This window comes from Mesocricetus auratus, unplaced genomic scaffold, assembly GCF_017639785.1.
Source record: "Mesocricetus auratus isolate SY011 unplaced genomic scaffold, BCM_Maur_2.0 Super-Scaffold_100022, whole genome shotgun sequence".
NCBI classification, from domain to species: domain Eukaryota; kingdom Metazoa; phylum Chordata; class Mammalia; order Rodentia; family Cricetidae; genus Mesocricetus; species Mesocricetus auratus.
In genome coordinates, this window is record NW_024429203.1 from 2870539 (window position 1) to 2889669 (window position 19131).

Here is a 19131-nt window from a genome sequence, read left to right on the forward strand (position 1 = left end):
TTGTTGCTTAGGCTGATCCCTTATTTCCAAGCTCCGGTGGCTTGCTTGCCTCTGTCTGGCTTAGCAGCCCTTCCAAATGACCTCTTGAAGCCCATTTTCTGTTAAAAAGAGCCTGGATTTTTGTACACAATTGGTCCTCTGCATGCACAGGTTCCCCATTTACAGATTCAGTCAATCTTACACGGAGATGTTTGAAAAGACATCTTATTTTAAATAAAATGGGCCTTTCCCTCTTGCTACTATTTCCTGCACTCTATCCGTCCCCATAGCATGCATATTGCATTGGTGTTATAAACAACCTTGGGATGACTTACAGTCATCTGGAGCAGGGCTGGGAGATGGCTCAGCAGGCGGCGTGCTCGCAGCACAAGCACAAGGATTGTGTTCAGATAACCAGAGGGAGGAGCAGACTGATGGCATGCATGCCTGTAGAACCCTAGTGGTGGAGGGCACAGGTGGAGGGTCCTGGCAGTTTGTTGGCCAGAGAGCATGGCTGAATTGGTGAGCTCCAGGTCCAGTGAGAAACCCTGTCTCAAAAAGTAAGGTGGAGAGTGACAGAGACACTTGACATGAATCCCTGCTTCCACATGTGTTTCACACGAGTATGTGTGCATGTGCTCATCCCCTCCCACATGGTTTTTCATTTTATTTATGGCAAGGGTTGTAGTTGTAGTTCAGTACTAAAATGCCTGTACTCTATCCTCAGTATTGAAAAAAAGTAAGGACAGTCATAGTTTATATTGCAAATACTGTGCTACTTTTTATAATGGACTTGAGCATTGGCAGAGTTTGGCAATCGTGGAGCATCAATGTCGTGGAACTAATTCATGAATTCCCAAGGGCAATTCTATTGAACTGTGTGCTCTTTATAATCTAGCCTCATTTACCTACGTGATTGTGGATTTGTGAAGGAGTTTTAAAGAATCTCTTTTAGAGTTTCTAGAAAAAGACTTTCTCAATCCCACGTACTGTAAAAGGCACTAGACACGCAGTCAGCTAGGACCTGCCTCCTGACGTCAGGCAGTGCTCAGACGGGTGTGCCAGGCATCCTGTCAGTCAGCTTCTGAGCCTGCTGTGACACAGGCCACTGCACAGCTTTCCATGGGATGCTGACAAGGCTTGGAGCTGTGTGTAGGAAGCCTCCTAGCAGAAGTGTATCAACCATTTGTTTAAGTTTACTTCCCCAATGGCTCTTGCAGTCACTCCTAAACAAATAAAAGACTTTAAGCATTTAATAGCTCATCAGTCAATGCCTTCAGAGTCTGTCTAAGCCTAGTTAGAATGGCTATCATCAAGAAAATAAATGACAGTGAATGCTGGTGAAGAAGTAGGAATGAGGGACTAATATTCATGCCTGGTTAAAGTTTAAACTTGTATAACTACTATGGAGCTTCCTTAAAAAATTAAAATAGTACAACTCTGGGTATATGTCCGAAGGACTCCTGAGTTGACATAACACAGAGATAATTGCACACCAGTGTTTATATCTGTCCTATTCATAGTAATCAAGAAACAGAACCAGACCAGATGTCCATGTGCTACATACACATTTTATACAGCCGTAAATAAAAAGGAAGTCCTGAAATTTACAAGAAAATTAGTGCAATTGGAAGTAATTGTGTTAAGCAAAATGAACCAAATTCAGGAAGATGAATATCATGCTTTGTCTCATATATGGAACCTAGATAAAAGAGTATGTGTTTATACATATGTATTTATATGCAGCATATGTTTGTATGCATGCATATATAAATGTATGTTTGTAGGTGACAGAACCAGAGAGGGGGGAAGAAATCTAAGGGAGGTAGGAAATAGTGACTGCAGTGGGATTATGTGTAGTAGGAGAGTGAATGTCGAGGCTCACTGAAGAGGAAAGGGAGCTAGTGGAAATGGGAGGGGCATCATGGTGGACAGTGGGGAAGGGGAATACATGAGAACAAAGTCTAATGACACAAATGAAGATGCCATCTTGTCTTAGTTTGGATTTCTATTGCTGTGAAGAGACACCATGATCATGACAACTCTTAAAAACGAAAATACTTAGTTGGTGTGGTTTATTGGTTCAGTCCATTGTCATCATGGCAGGAAGCAAGGCAGCATGCAGGCAGACATGGTGCTGGGAAAGCTGAGAATTCTCCATCTTGATCTGCAGGCTGCAGGAAGTGAATCGTGACACTAGGCTTGGCTTGAGCATATATGAGACATAACACCTCATTGCCCGCCCCCACAGTCTCACGCTTCCTCCAGCAAGGCCACACCTGTTCCAACAAGGCCACACCTCCTAACAGTGCCACTCCCTGTGGGCTAAACACTCAAACATGTTAGCATGTGGGACCATTCCTATAAAGCCACCACACATATGAAACCTGTTTCTTTGTATGCTTACTGAAAGTTTTGAATAAATACATAAAATAATGTTTTGCTCTTTAAGATTTTAAAAATATTTAAATATTTGTAAGCAGAAATACACAGGAAGTGTTCACACCTCAGAGGACACATTGGCTGAGTTTATCGATTGACATGTTAGGAGGTTGCATGGTTTCCCAGGATGAGGCTCTGGCCAGAGGAAAGGCTTTGCTCTTGTCTTTCATTCTTGCTGTCACCAGCGTCTGTCATGCTCTTGCTTCCTTCTCTGCTTATGAACAGTATGTGTGGAGGCCTTTCTGCCTCCTCTCACTCCTCCTTTCTCAATAAGGTGTTGTTCAGGGATGCCCATTAGCCTCTTAGTACTCCATGCTGTCACCTACATTGTTTTGTTCTTGGCTGGGCTCACTGCACCTTAGTGGCAAGAATCCTTTGAAGTTCATGCTCGGTCACTTGCTGACAGTCAATGTTTCACATGAAAAGAAATGTATATTTAGAAAGATTCTGTTTTGTCCCTGGACTCTTTTAATGAAAGCAATTTTCCTTGACATGATAAGAATACTTGTGTGATGGTTAAAATAGACATCATAGCGCTGTATGAAGTTATGATTTCTAGTTATATTCTCCACTCAAATACTGACCAAATTGTCTGCTATCCCTTGAGGTGACAACTATGTTTCATTTGGAAGTAAATGACTTGGGGAGCTGACTTTCATAGCTTGTTTTACAAAACTCATATTTCAGGAAACAGTTGCTGTTTCTATGATGTGAGACAACAAGGAACTGAGTCATGTGGTTGCATTTGTAATTGGTGTTCCCTGGTTCAGTTAAGCATTTGTGACTGTGGGGTCAATGGCACCAAAGCAGCAATGTCTGTGATCAGCACCGTGCAGTTCTGAGCACACTTCTGGTTCTCCTTCACAGCATTTCCCCACCAGGGGCCTGTGTCTTCCTTCAGTAGTCTCAAAGGAGGTTTGTTCTCTAGCTTTCATCACTGAGTACTTGGATGGGAGGAAAAAAGATCAAGCGCTTTCTTTGTTTGATATTTTCCAAGTCTACTTAGAATTATTGGGTGTCATGCACACTCTTGGTCACAGTTAGGAGGAGTTAAGGAAGAACTGCAAGAGTGATGCTGTCTGAATTAGTGCCAGCTATGTCCAAGTAATTCAGTACTCTTCCTAGCTGTGTTCCAGGAAGAGAAAGGGTGATTTGGGAATCAGGAGTCAGTGTTGGTTGTGTCTTTGCTTGCTGTTTAGATGTTAATGAGGTACTTCAGGGGCTCGTTTAGTTCTCAGATGAAATAATAACTCTATAGCTATATAAGAAGCTTCAAAGGGCTGAAGGATCTTTGGATTTTTGCAACAATCTCACTAATATCCATGCAATCCTCTGGTAGATTGGAGTCTGCTGCAAGTAAGCTACCTGTGTAAGTACTTGCCTGACGGTTGATTTATAGTAGGACCAACCCTGAGATTTCTGGTCATACTATTTCTGCCCCCCTGAAACTGGCAAAAGGAAAACAGCCCCTATTTGCAGCTTGGATTGTGAGATCTGCATTTTTTTTAATCACCTTTGAAAACTTTGAGGTTTTGAAGGTCAGTTCAAGGCTAAGGTATAGACATTTGTGCCACTATACACTTTAAATCTTGGTTTTGCAAGACTCACGTCCTCTCCTTCCTACCTTTAAGACCTCGATCACATGACTCATTCTTCTCTGCCGTGCCTTTCCCCTAAGCTGCCATGGCCTTTCATGCCTTTGCTATCTGCTTTCATGTGTGCTGCTTCCTTCTCTATGATACATTTCCCCTCCTTGCCAATGTGACAAAGTTTTACTCAGTCTTTAAAATTAGCTTTCATGCCCTGAACTCCCAGGATCCTAAGGACATGACTGGGTTATCATGTTCCACTGACATTGTACATCCTGCCTATGAGCCCAGGGCATCCTGAGACACTCTTGGTGTTGATAAATGACCAGCACAGGAAGTTTGGAAATGCCTGAGGAGTTAGATCATGTGTTAGTTTTCTCCACTGTCAGCTTCTGTTATAGTAACTTTTAATGTATTTACAGAATGAACAAAATTCATATATGCTTAGCTTTCGTAGTATAGAAGCTCATTGTTATTGTAGTTGATTGTAAATTTGATAGAATAATAATGAAATTATTAAATGAAAAGCTTCAAATAACTTCCCTTTCTCCCTATTAGATCTTAATTCTTTGTATTGTTTCTTCAGAGTTAAGATGAAATTTTGAAGACAGATATGATATATCCAGACAGTTCCTATTGCCCAAGACAAAGTTGTCTGAGAATGAAAAGCTTCTGGCCCTTGTAAAGTTCTACCTAGTTTATAGCCATTTTTATGTCCTGCTGAGATTCAGTGTTAAGTTTTTGTTATTAGAAATGAGACATTTCTCATCAAGTTAGGATGGTATAAAGTTGATTTACACCACAGTTTGTTTTGTATCCTAGAATAGAATATCAAAGACTTGGTTGTTTATAAAGAATAGAGATTAGCGATTTCTCTGTTCTTGTTCTAGTCACAGGGAAGTAGGAGATTAGTATAGGGTACCTGCTGAGGGTCTTCTTGTGTCTTTGTGAAAGCACACAGGAATATAGCAGTAGAATACTAGAGATGAACCTTGTGGCCTTGAATGCGTTAGTAACTGGCTAGTTGTCCATTACTGTATTAGAATATCCTGACAAAAGCAGAGGAGAGGAGAAAAGGGTTTATTTTGACTTACAACTCTAGAGGGATAGAGCTCATGTCTGGCAGCAGGAGCGGGAAGTTAGCCAATCACATTTCATCACACAGAGGAAGCAGAGACTGAGGACAGGAAGTGGGGCTATGCTACAAACATCGACGTCTGCCCCATACTTCATCCAGCTGGACTCCAACTTGCAAAGGGCTCACAAGCTTCTGAAATAGCATCGCCACCTGAGGACCAGATATCAGATACATGGATCCATGGGAAGGCTTCTCAAGCAGACCAACGCACTGGCTGTCATCCACTCTCATGATGATCCACTTGGCTCCTTATACCAAGCCTGTAACATTTTGGGATTGAGGTTCTGACACATGACTTGAGAAGAACACATTCAATCCATAGCAGTATATGATATTGGAATAGTTGTGCATTTCAATGTTGGGATTGAGCCCCTGAAGTGTGTATGCTGGGTAAGTGCTCTGCTGAACTGCCCCCTAGCCTCTGGCTTGGCCCATCCACATGTGTTTAGATCCTCCACACTGTCTTCATTCAGCCTATTGGGCCTACGTTCTCAGATATCTTTGTCTTAGTTGATAGGGATTGTCTGAATATATTTGTTTTATAGGTTTGTCTTAGCCCTGGAAAAACAATACAAAAATTTAATTTAATAGTAAGGAAAGGAATCTGTTTGAGGTTTTTTATTTAAAGTAGATAATTATTCTAACAATATCCTATTAGTTAAAGGGAAATAGTAGAACATAAACTTTATTGGATAATTTTATTTGTATGTTGAGTACATTATAAATTGTTTTTTTGTTGTGATTGTTGTTGTTTTGTTTTTCAAGACCAGATTTCTCCATGTTGCCTTGACTGTCCTGAAAGTCTGTAGACCAGGCTGGCCTTGAACTCACAGAGATCTACCTATCTATACCTCCTGAGTGCTAGGATTAAAGGCATTTGCCAACACCACCCTGTTTTTTTTTAATGATTTATTTATTTTTATTTTATGTGAATTGGTGTTTTCCTGCATGCATGTCTGTGTAAGGGTGTTGGAGCTCCAGGAACTGGAGTTATAGGCAGTTGTGAGCTGCTGTGTGGGTGCTGGGGATTGAACCTGGGGCCTCTGGAGGAACGACCAGAGCTCTTAATCACTGAGCCATCTCTCCAACCCCCTATAAATTGTTTTAAAGAATGGCTGGAACTAAATGTTATCATTGAAATGGAAACTGTAACATATTTGTAGATCATTCATTATGTCCACTATGGAGAATGTATCAAGTATCCAATGAGTCACTGATTTCTCTATCTTGATAAATCTATATCTGTCTCTTTGTCTTTCAACCCTTTTATCAATAATCAGGAATCTAATATAGCCTGAGCATTCTTAATGTGAAACTCTTGGTTATCCAAAACATTTTGAGCACTGATGTCATGCTTGGTTTGGGAGCACTTTGGAATTTTTACATGATACTGCAAGGCTATAAAGTGTGTGCACAAGCCTCCTCTGAACTCTGTCACGCTTTAATCCTAAGCATTTCGGATGAAGAGTAAACAGCATGTACACGCCAAGTGCTGTATTAGGCATGTTGTGACAATTTGATTTTGAATTTTTCTTATAAGTTAGCAATAACTATTTTCATTTCATAGCTGGGAAGCTATGACGGATTACTTACCGACAGTAAGTAGTTTGGCTGGATAGTTTAAATATAAAACTTCTATGGAGTGTGTATGGATGATTTCTATGATATAGACTGCTCGGTATTTAAGTTCTTTCTGGTGTGTGGTATTTGGATGCAGCCTTTGTCACCAGTTATTCACTACGTGCAGTTGCCCAGACCCTTGATAGGAGTGCTGGGTTCACAGTAGTAACACTCAAATGTCATTTATTGTGATGATTATTCATAGCATGCGTCATAGTAAAACTCACTAAAATTTAATTAAGAATTTGTGGCTTTTAGAATTAAGAAAATGTCTTTGACAATGTTTATGGATTATGTGCTTCTGAAGTTTAAAGTGATTTTCACTTTAAAAATTATGAAGTCATGTATCGTTTGCCGTCTCTTTCAAACAGGTACCAAGTTCTTGCCTTTGCGACAGATGCAGATAAGAAGCAGGAGACGGAACAGCAAAAACTTGGTTCTGGAAAACGACTAGTTGTAAGGCCTTTACTGTATAAAGATTTCAATAATGCCATATATAATCATATTTGTTAGAGAATTCATGGAAGAAAATAAAAACTATATTTTGTAAGTTTTCTTTATACAGTTCTATCATGACGAATCAGAATATAGGTAGCTCTACAACTGTAAATGGCATCACTTTCAATTGAAGAGATTATAAATCAGCACAAAACTTCAAACACCTGTTTAAAATTTCTATTTTTCATCCCTTCCTCCTTCCTTCCTTCCTTCTTTTTTTCTTTCTTTCTGAGCTTTGAAATCTTTATTTTCCACTGAACTAGAAACTTTGAAAACATACATGTAAGGTCAATACTAAATAGACTCAACAGGTTGTATGTGTCTATTTACACACATACACACACATTCATACATATTTACACACATAACATTTTTACACACGCAAACACACACACGCACACACACACAGCAGTACTTTGAAAAGGAGGGCTATGTATGTGTGTATGTATGTATGTATGTATGTATGTATGTATCTATCTATCTATCTATCTCTATCCATCCACCCCCCACCTACCCATCATCCATCCATCCATCCATCCATCCATATATATACAGTACACATATGTGAAATTAAAATAGAAGGTGCATTTCTAGATGCATATGCCCAACCTAAGTTAAATGAAGATGAAGCAAATATGTTTTTACTTTTTAATTGGAAACAGATTTTTCATATAGTATGTTCTGATTGTGTCTTTCCCTCCCTCCACCTACTCTTCCCAGATCTTCTCTACTTCCCCACCCTCCCAAATCTACACCCTTTGTCTCTCTTATTAGAAAACAAACAGGCATCCAAAAATAGTAGTAGTAGTAATAATAATAAAAAATAAGATGAAACAAGTGGGACAGAACAAACAAACAGGAAAAAACTATTATAAAAACACAAGAAACCCATAAAAACAAAATTGGAAACCATAAAATATCAACAAAAGATCTGTAAAGTGAGGGGAAAATGAAGCTTGGATAGAACATTGGGAGACAGATAAACCTCCTGAAATGCCATTGAGTTTGTTTTCTCTTAGCCATGTACTGCTGGTCATGGAGCCTGGCCTTAACCGAGGTTTTTCCTTTTTGGTGGTTTGTCCATAAGAATGGGGACGTGTGTCTACTTCCCCTCTCAGCACTGGGACCCCATCTGGCTCAGACCTGTGCTGGCCCTGTGCATGGCCCCAGTCTCTGGGGGTTTATGTGTGTGTTAGTCCTGCTGTGTTTGGAGGGCTTTGTTTCCTAGGTGTCCTCCTCCTCTCCGGCTCTTACACTCTGTCTCCTCTTCCATATGGTTCTTTGAGCCTTTGGGGTGGGGTTGATGGAGACATCCCATTTAGGACTGAGTGGTCCAAGATCTTTCCCTCTCCGCACACTGTCCAGATGTGGGTCTCTGTATTTGTTCCCATCTGCTGCAGGAGGATTCTTCTCTGATGAGGGCTATGAAAGGCACTGATCTATGAGTATAGCAGAGTGTGGTTAGGAGTCATTTTATTGCTATGTTCCTTCAGCAGAACAGTAGTATAAAAACAGCTTTTAAAATGAACGTGTTCTGTGTCGGCTTCACACACGTATGTAGCTCCGGTTACACTCATCCTTCCAGTCACCTTCATCACCTGCCTACCCCTGTCAGCCCTCCTCCTCTGCTGAGTGTTCTCATCTTACTCTGATGCTTTGTAAAAACACCTCTTCTTAAAAAATAGATCCTATACATTTATTTATTTACTATGTTTGCGTGTAGCCAGAACCGTGTGTGTGTGTGTGTGTGTGTGTGTGTGTGTGTGTGTGTGTTTGTGTTTGTGTATCTGCCAGTGGACAGCTAGCTCAGTTGGTTCTGTACTTCTATCATGTTCTGTTCCGGGAATTGAGCACAGATCTTCATGCTTGGCAGCAAGCTTCTTTATCCCCCAAGCCAGTTTGCTGACCCAGAAAAACATCTCTTTAATATGAAATTTTTTTACATTATATCATTATATTTCTCTGTTCATATGAGTTTTCCTTGGCCCAATTTTAAGTTTTTTTTTTCTTAACACTTACTTTGAGAAGTTCAGATTCTGACATTTTCCTTCCTCCTTCTCCTTCTTCCTCCCTTTTCTGTTTTCAAGTTTAGTCCTTGTTGAGCCTCCTGCACCTGCAACTTTAAATTTTTGTAAAATTAAAAAATTTGGGCCATCAATTCTTCAGATATTTAGTGTGTGTGTATCTCTCCTTCCTATGGTCTACTCTAATTAAAATATACTTAGTTTACTCAAGACTGCCCCACAGCTTACAGTTTTTTTTCATCTTGCTCAATTAATTTATTAATCTTGCAATGGCAAAGATTGTGCCCTGGGCCTATGCAGCTTTTTACCGTCCAACGATTTCACTTCCATTAAAAAGTCATTTATTCTTGCTCTTTTACTTGGGATAGTTTTTATTACTGTAATCAAGACCACTAATAATTTTTTTGTAGTGGAATCAAACCCATGTAGTATAGATTTCATTTCTGTAAATTCACTTTGAATGTTTATATCTCCAATATCTCTATATAACTTTTGAAGATACAAAATAGTTGCAATACTTATTATCTTGGTTTTCTAATTCTTAACATCTGTATAAGTTTTGAGTTAGTCTCAGTTGATTTATTTCTCTTCATTGTAAATCACATTTCCTGTTTGGTTTTATTTGCATGATTGGTAATTTAAAAGTTATTATTAGATGTCAGATATAGTCATTTTATTTTGTTGCGTTTTAGATACTTTTGAATTATTACAGGGTGAGCTTAGTCCTGGGGCACAGTTGTTTGAAACAGTTTGATCTTTTTGAGCATTGTCTTAAAGATTTATTAGGTGGGACAAAACTACTTATTGTATGGCTGAATTACCCCACTCCTGAGACCAGATCCTTCTGCGTGCCCTGCCTGTGCCCTGGGGTTACAAGCTTTTGAGTATAGATTGAGTCCTTTGTAGGATGTTGGCTACTGTCCCTGGAATTGTGGGGGATGTGTTCCCGGGCCTTCCCTAGTTTCTTTCTGTGAATGTGCTGATGAATTCTCAGGTGGACATTTGAGGTAAACTTTCTTTAGGCCTCCCAGGTTGGTTTCCTCATTGAATGTATTGTGAACTCTAGCTGCCTTGGTTTCTCTGGTCTCTGAATTCATCTCCTCAGGTCAATAACTCTGCTAGGCTCTGGCTGGCTTTATCTTCCCTAAACCCTGGTCTGAAAGCTCTCTCACGAGGCTGAGGTGACATATCCCCCCACTGTACTTGTTTTTGATGTGTGAGGCATCATTATTCTCATTGCCTTACAAACATTTTTATGTGCTCTGTGCATTTTTGTGGTTGTTTCAGGTGAGATGCTAAATCCTATCCTATTGTTCCATCTTGGTTGGAAGTTGGGGATTTTTAAATTAATATTCTTGGTAAGATTAGGCTGTATACCATTTCCCTGTGAGGTCAGACAATGATACTCAGTACCTAGGGGATGAAAGTTTTTAATCCCAGAGCTCTGATTATGGCCTCAGAAATGGTATGCTCCTGCTATTCTTTATCTTAGTCACAGATACTGTCATTACTGTTGGACTTGTAGCCAATGACTGTGTAGTGGGAGATGCAGTGTTTGATGTATTCACTGGAATCTGATGGGGTGGTAATTCAAAGATTCACTCCCTTCCTCACCTTCTTTTCCCATCTCCCCTCCCCCTTTTTTTGTTTCTGTGGCAGGGTTTTACTGTGTAGCTCAGGCTAGCTTTGAACTCCTGATATTCTTGGCCCAGCCTGCTAAGTGCTAGTGTTTGGCTTGTGCTACTGTTTTCATCAGGGATGAGCTGCAGTGTTGAATTCAGCCTCTGGTGCTCTGGTACACATCTGGCCATCTTTAAAGTGTTGCTTCCTTCCCACAGAAGGGCCTTGTGCACATTGACAACATCTGCTTTCCTGAGCAGACTCACCATAGATGTTCTTCAGATGTTTTAATCCCAAGGGAGGTAGATTCATTTCTAAAACCATGTCTTTTTAGCCAGAAAGCCACCTGTATCTTTAAAGTGATGCTTCAAAATTTTTGGATCTAGTCTTTCGTCACCCACCCACTCTTCTTCTTCTTCTTCTTCTTCTTCTTCTTCTTCTTCTTCTTCTTCTTCTTCTTCTTCTTCTTCTTCTTCTTCTTCTTCCTCTTCCTCTTCCTCTTCCTCTTCCTCTTCCTCTTCCTCTTCCTCTTCCTCTTCTTCTTCTTCCTCTTCCTCTTCCTCTTCCTCTTCTTCTTCTTCTTCTTCCTCTTCTTCTTCTTCTTCTTCTTCCTCCTCCTCCTTCTCCTCCTCCTCTTCCTCCTTCTTTTGAGAAAGGGTCTAATGTAGCCGAGGTTGACCTTAAACTTCCTATGTTCCCAAGGTTGGAATTGAACTCTTAATTTTTTTAAACTCTTTAACAATTCCATAAATGTGTCTGCTAGGTCTGGGGTATTTAGTAACATTCAATACTCCTCCATTCCCTCATTGAAACACTTTCTTCTCAACAGGGCTCCTCCTACTTGGGTTCCTTAAGATCTTACTTGAGCTTCCTGAGGTGTCTTAGTGTTCTGTTTCTGTGAAGAGACACCATGACCACAGCAACTCTTATAAAGGAAAATATTTAACTGGGGCTGGATTATAGTCCAGAGGTTTATAAACATTTGTTATTATCATGGCAGGAAACATGGCAGCATGTGGGCAGACTTGGTTCTGGAGAGGTAGCTGAGAGTTCTATGTCTAGATCTGTAGGCAGTAGGAAGAGACAGTGACACTGGGCCTGACTTGAGCATTTGAAACCTCACAGCCCATTCCCAGTGACACACTTCCTTCAGCAAGGTCACACCTGCTAATAGTGCCACTCTCTATGAGCCTATAGGGCCATATTCATCCAAACCATGACAGCTTGTATGAACATGAGTGGGAATTTACTGAAACATGTGTAACTTACCAGAGTCTGCACCATGGAAGGAAATGAACTTTGTCCCATTACACTCATTAATTGCCATAGTCCTGCAGTGAGCGTGGGGGCCTTGAGACCCTCTATTCATGCTTGGTAAGAGGGTGACAGGTCTAATCTCATATGGTTCTTGTGTAGGTGAGCATAGCTACAATGAGTTCAAGAGTGCAATGGCCCCTGTCATTTCCAGATGGCACTTTCCAGTGTCTGGTTTTTACATGCTTTCCACTCCCTCTTCCCCAGGATTTCTTTAGCCTTGGAGGGGTAGGTACTACAGATGTCCCGTTTATGGCCAGCATTCCAGAGTCATTTACTCTCCACATTTTGATCTGTTTTGGGTCTCTGCCTTAATCATCGCTGACTGAAAAACACTTCTCTGCTGTAGACTAAGGGCAGGCCTAATCAGTGGGTATAAGCATAGTACTAAGAAGGCAGTTTGATTCTGCATCCATTTCATAAAACAACAGTAGTAGGTTTCCCCCTAGGGCCTATGACCTCTCCAGGTCTTGGCCAGGTTTATGGAAAGATATGAGTTCACTCCTGAGGAGCAATCCCTAAATACAACCGGAAGTGGTTTGTTGCCCCCATGGTGTCATGCCACAGTTGCCATGGTGAGCACATCTTGGCAGGCACATCCTTATTGTAGCTGATGGGGTCCACTGATGACTTCTTCCCTAGCCACATAGCACCTGGCCTTAAACTCTCTCAGTCCTTCTGAATGATGGAATTATAGGCATGGCCCACCATTCTTGGGCCTCTTGGCCTTTTTACGTATTACTACTGTTTGTTTATTAGATACTAACTGAGGCTGCTCATTTCTTCTTGGTGCAGATTTTGTCTTCTTGTGAAACCATCCTTACTTATATCCTTACATATATATTAATTTAAGAATATTAACTCTGGGTGAATTCTAAAACCTTTTTTGAATGTGTGCTTTATGTCTATCTTTTCATTATTTTAAGAAGCTTTTACTGACTGTTGAGCATACTTCATGGGAGTAGACTCCTCTTCAAGTAGTTCTTGGCAGAGGGGAGTCAATGTCTGTCCTCCTGTTGTCACTTGATGACAGCGCCGTGGAGGACTGCATATGGATGCGTTTTAGAGATATCTTTGTTGCAAAACATTACGTTTCTAACAATATCAACTGTACATTTATTGATTATGATTTGTTGATTTACAACGTAAACATGGTAGCTTTAAAGGATTAAATTTATTTTTAAACTGATATATGTGAAAACATGAACATTATACATGTATGTAGAGTGCCATATGATGTTTTGATTTATTTATACATTTGTTTAATGTTTAAATCAGGCCTAACAAGTCAATCTTCTCCAAAATTTATCATTTTTTTACAAAAAGATTTAGTTACTTTTATATGCATGGATACTTTGTCTGAGCATATGCTTATACATCCCATATGTGCCTTTGCTTGTGGAGGTCTGAAAAGGCCATTAGATGGCCTATAAATAGACTTACTAGATGGTTGTGAGTCACCATGTGGATGCTGGGAACCTGTCCCTGATCCTCTGCAAGAGCATGTGCTCCTAACTGCTGAGTTACCTCTCTAGCCACTATCATTTCTCTGTGGAGAACATCTGGAGCTCTTCCAACCTTTTGTATATATGGTATGTTACTGTGTATCAGTGCCCACCAACCACTATTCCAGTGCTCCTGGAGTTCTGCAGAGCACCGCAGGTCACTCTCCTGATGCATGCTTCCGAATCACTGGGCAGCCAGTATCACTTGGTAAGATAAGGTAGACTTACACAATACTAGCTACAGTGATGGCAAGCGAGCCAGCCTAAAACCAAACCAAGAAGTTAGACCTCTTGGTTTGCTGCAAAGCAGTTTCTTCATTTACCTTGATACGAAAGTGAGGGCACAGTCTGTTTGTAGCAGCTGCATCACTGTTGCGTTTTGCTTTTCAGGTGGACTGGACTCTGAATATTGGAGAGCAAGCTCTTGATATTCGTATCATCCCTTTTAACCAGTCTGCGTCTTCTGTTTTTGTTCTTGGTGAGAGGAACTTTTTTTGCCTGAAGGATAATGGGCAGATTCGATTCATGAAGAAGGTGGATTGTAGTCCCAGCTGTTTTCTCCCGTACTGCTCTGGTGGGTATGAAGAGTTTCTGTATCCTTTCTATATCAGTTCTGTTTTATACATATGTACACACATCAGAAAAAGTCACACACAGGCACAGATTTTAACATCTAGGGAAGTGGTTTTTACTGAAAATGTAATGAAACCTCTAGCTTTCATAGTTGTAGTAGATATTTGATAGAAAGCATGTGTGGTTTTGCCGGCCCTTTGCCTCTGTAAGATCACTTGTAGGCTGGCTTCCAGGTCATTAATGTTTCCATAGTGTGACTATTCAAGAATTCTTCCATGAGAACATCAGTCTTTATAAGCAGAGCAATGATGTCTAGCCGAGGGACTTGCAGTCAGTGACCGTCAATCAGTAATTTAGATGTGTGATATGCAAATACCTTGCCTGATATCTATACCCCTTGTCTATAAAGTGATTTGTTTCTTTTTTGTTCTTGGCTTCTTGATGTTTGAAAGCTAATATATTATCACCTACAAACTTTATGTGTTAAAACCGAGATATTAAATTAGCGTGTGATAAATTTCCCCAAAGAGACCACAGTGTGCCATTCTGAGCAGCCCTTTTCTTACTTTTCTTTCTGTCTTTACCCTGCAGTTTCTGAAGGCACGATAAATACTCTGATTGGAAACCATAATCACATGCTGCACGTTTACCAGGATGTGACCCTGAAGTGGGCCACACAGCTCCCCCACGTTCCTGTAGCCGTCAGGGTGGGCAGTTTGCAGTAAGTGGTCCAATTTAACTTTTATGAAAGGGTTTTTGTTTAGTCTCATTTTTTAGCTTTGGCTGACTTTGAACTCATGGCACTTTTGCCTCAGCCACTGCACCTGGCTCTTATTAAATACCTCAGTCAAGGAGTTCTGTAGAAATTTTGTGGTTTCACTGAAGTGCTGTAGTGTGACTGTTAATAGTAGACTTTATTTTCTTGGAAAAGTCTATAAAAATTCCTTAATCAGCACCACTAATTATTTTCACTTAATATTTCTAAGCAGTTATTTCCTTTATTAATGATGAATACTGTTGAAGACAGTGGGGAGATGCTTCTTCTGATAGATTATTGTCTTTAGTGTGAAAACAGATGTCTTCCCATGTTTGATGGGCTGAGTGTGAGAGCAATGCTTGCTGGGAATCCAGAACTTGCTTCGGATTTGCTCATGTCAGGTGATGCGGAGTTGCCTATGTCCATGGGCTTATACAGTTTAGAGTGTAGGGCAATTTTGCATTTAAAATGAAAGAAAAATGAAATCAATATCAGTAATTAACTCGTGAAACAGTTTGCCAGTGAGTACTTTCTCAAGGTTGTTAGGGTAAGAACTGAAATCCTGAATGGTTCTTGAGCTGCAGGGATCACTGCTCAGGACTGAAGAGTTCAGCCGCAGCCTAGAAACATGTCTTTAAGGTCTCCACATGGCTCAGATCCCTTTCGTTCTGCTTATTAGAACATTTAACCTGGGAGTGTTCAGTGATACCCTTAGTGTCTAATCAGGAGGAGACAACAAGGGGCTTTCATGGTCGCAGTAATGATTGAGCTGTAGCATACGCATTCCACTGAAACCTGTGTCTTGGATACACTGACTATTTTATTATTTTATATGTATGGATCTTTTGCTTCCATTGTTTGTGTGTGTCTGGTACCTAGGGAAATTAGAAAAGGGCGTTGGGTTCCCTGGAACTGGAGTTGTGAGCCACCATGTGGGTGCTAAGGATCAAACCCAGGTCCTCCTATGAGAAGTCAGTGCTCTTAACCACTGAGCCATTGATTCAGCCCCAACACAGATTTTATTTATTATTTGTTATTTATTTTTAAAGCTGTTTTCCTCTGTAGTAGAATGCACAGAGGGCAGCTGACATCCAGAACTCCCAAATCTGGTCCTTTACAGAGTTTAGTCACCTCTCCAGCTCCAGGTGGAATGTTGTCATTACCATCTTCAGATCATTTTACTAGCTTTGAGGCTTCCTGGAACTCACAGACATCCACATGCCTCAGCCTCTGCATGCAGAGATAGTTACATGGGCCACCACACTGGGCTCATCATAGATACTTACCTTGAATGCTTCAGTAGGTTGACATGGATGCTACTTGTGTTCTGGAACTTGAAACATGATTGAATCCTTCACAGTTTGCTGCATCGATGTCTGCAGGAGAGTCGTGTTCATTAGTGCATGTTGTGTTAAAGGAATGGTACTTTTTACAGTTACAATATTGTTAATCAAGTTTACCGCTCCTTCAGTGTTCATACTTTTAAATAAATATTATCAAGCCTCAGAAAAAGCTGCTTTCTTGTGTTTTAGGAGAAGGGATCATCATTTATTTCTAATTGCTATGCATTTAACAAGAATCATTTTTTTTTATCCAAAGAACAAACTATTGAAATTGGCTTTTGCAATATCCATCAGATTTTTTTTAAAGTTCATTCAATCAGATTCAGCAGACATTTTGTATCAGATTTAGTTAGAAGAATTTAGAACTAGAAAGATATCTTGCCTGCAGGGAAGTATCAGCTGTTTCTCTTCCTGGAAAGTAATTCTTACAGCAGTCCGTCTATCCATCCAAGAGCTGTTGGTTCTCTTTGGTCCCATAAGTGTCTGCTAGGTTAAAAAAGACAGATGTAATGTGGTGAGTTTGAGGCCCACCTTAACTCTCCTGGATGGCGGGGGCGGGGGTGCAATTTTATTTTAGTTTTAATATTTCATTTATTTATTTTTTGTGGTTTTAGAGATTAAACCTAGAACCTTATATATAGTAGGGAATTTTTCTGCCTCTGAGCTATACACCAGGATAGGAGCCAGTATCTTTATTTACTAAAAAAGTACACACACATATATATGCACATAGTTTGATGGGAAGAGAGGCTATTGATAGTATTCTGTTGAAATAGGTAGTTTACATCATGTACAAGACTTTCAAAAGTTACCGTTCCCCAGGAAATACATATATTTTAGGTACTTATACTTCAGAAAGATGCTTCTGTTTCTTGTGGCTTTTTGAAGATCATAATTCTGAGTAACAAAATGAAGATAGTGCCACTAGTATTTTCATAATTTATACATACATTCTAATTATGCAGTTGGAGATTTAAAAAAGTGTATATATACCTTTTATAGGATAAAACCAGATTATGCTTGTAAGAACTTAATGGCTTTTAGTTATTTGGAGAGGGGTGCCACAAGCAACTCCGTCTTGTTGATGTGAAGCAGAGTCTTGTGATGAGGCATAGGCTGGTGTCACACCTAACATTCTCCCGTTTCAGCTTCCCAAGTGCTGGGATTACAGGCAAGCACTGCCACGCCCAGGATGCCTTTGTTTCAGGCCTGACAACTTCCTGACTTACCTGAATCATGTTATTTGGATGCCTTGTTCATTAACCTTTTGCTGATTCATTCTCCATTGACCCGTGATGGTGGGCATTTTAGTGACTTTTCTATTGCTGTAGTAAGACACCATGACCAAGGCAGCTTATATTTATTTGGGGCTTATAGATTCAGAGGGTTGGGACCTATGATCATCATAGCAGGGGACATGGCTGCAGGCAGGCATGTAGGCATATGCTGGAGCAGCTGCTGAGAGTGACTTCTTGATTCCCAAGTGGGAGCCCAGACAGAGGGCTAACGAGGAAGTGTAACAGCCCTTTTCTTTCAGGCCACCAACCAGCTCCCAAATCTTGACACGGAGACTCATTTCTTGCTAGCTCTTTTAACTTAAAGTAACCGGTTTCTTTTTATCTACCTTTTACCTCGGCGCTTTTCACCTTTTTTCTGTATATCTTACTTTCGCTGTTTCTGCTGACGGGTGGCTGCCTGGCTGGTCGCAGGTCTCCTTCATTCTCTTCTCCCTTCTTTTCCTCTTTCTTTCCTTTTTTCCTTTCTTCTCTTTCTATTTGTTCTCTCTACCCAGCAGCCCACCTATCTCCTGTTTAGCTTTTTATTAGACCAGGCAGGTGCCTTAGGCAAGTAAGGTGAAACAGTATTATCTCTACATAATTAAACAAGTGAAGCATAAACAAAAGTAACACACCTTTACACAGTTAAAGTAATGTTCTGCAGCATAAACAAATGTAACACATCTTTGTCCAGGTAAAATAATATTCTACAACAGGGAATAGCATGGGTTTTTGAAATCTCAGAGTCTGTCCCCAGTGACATCCTTCCACAAGGCCACACTCCCTAATTCTTCCTAAATCCTCCAGGAACTGGGGTCCAAGTGTTCAACTATATGACCCTATTTGGGACATTCTCATTCAAGGGGCCACGCCAGCAAATGATTCGTCCTGGTCGGTTTGGTTTGATACCACCTCATTTGTGGGGAATAAGTCACAGATGTCAAGGAGGTAGTGAGAAAAAGACCTTTGGCCAGTTCAAGCAGCTGAGGTACAGAAACGGCTCAGGCCATCCATTCCGTTTGCTTTGTGTGCACCATCGTCTCACAGACGTTGTTCTTGCTCCTTTGCCAGGAGCTACACTTACACAATGAAGCCTGTCCAGAGGTCAGAGTTCTCTGAAGGCTGCTGGGATTCATTTTCAGTAGGTATACGTTAGTTACACGAGCTAGTGCCTACAGGGACCATCTTACCTGAACCTTAACCTTAGGATCATTTCCCAAGCATCCAAAAGTGTGCATGGCTGTTTAGCACCAACTATGTTCTAACCTTGGTCTCTACTAGCATTTTGTTTATTATATTTGTTTCAGAACATTTTGCCTCAAGATCAAGGTCTTAAACAGTATGGGGAATTATAATAGGCCAGGCAGAAGTGAAGATGTTGTTGTTGTTGTTGTTATTATTATTATTATTATTTTGTTTTTCGAGACAGGGTTTCTCTGTAGTGTTTTGGAG

The 19131-nt window shown here is 40.4% G+C and overlaps 1 protein-coding gene across 6 annotated transcripts in view; it reads left to right on the forward strand.

The window, feature by feature from the left end:
* Bbs9 (Bardet-Biedl syndrome 9) overlaps positions 1-19131 on the forward strand; it is a 384009-nt gene that overhangs the window by 115890 nt on the left and 248988 nt on the right. For all 6 annotated transcript variants that reach the window (XM_040729936.1, XM_040729934.1, XM_040729933.1 and 3 more), the window contains 3 exons: positions 7140-7224; positions 14120-14303; positions 14894-15023. In XM_040729936.1, the coding sequence (XP_040585870.1) occupies positions 7140-7224; positions 14120-14303; positions 14894-15023 (399 nt within the window). The remainder of the gene's footprint in view (positions 1-7139; positions 7225-14119; positions 14304-14893; positions 15024-19131) is intronic.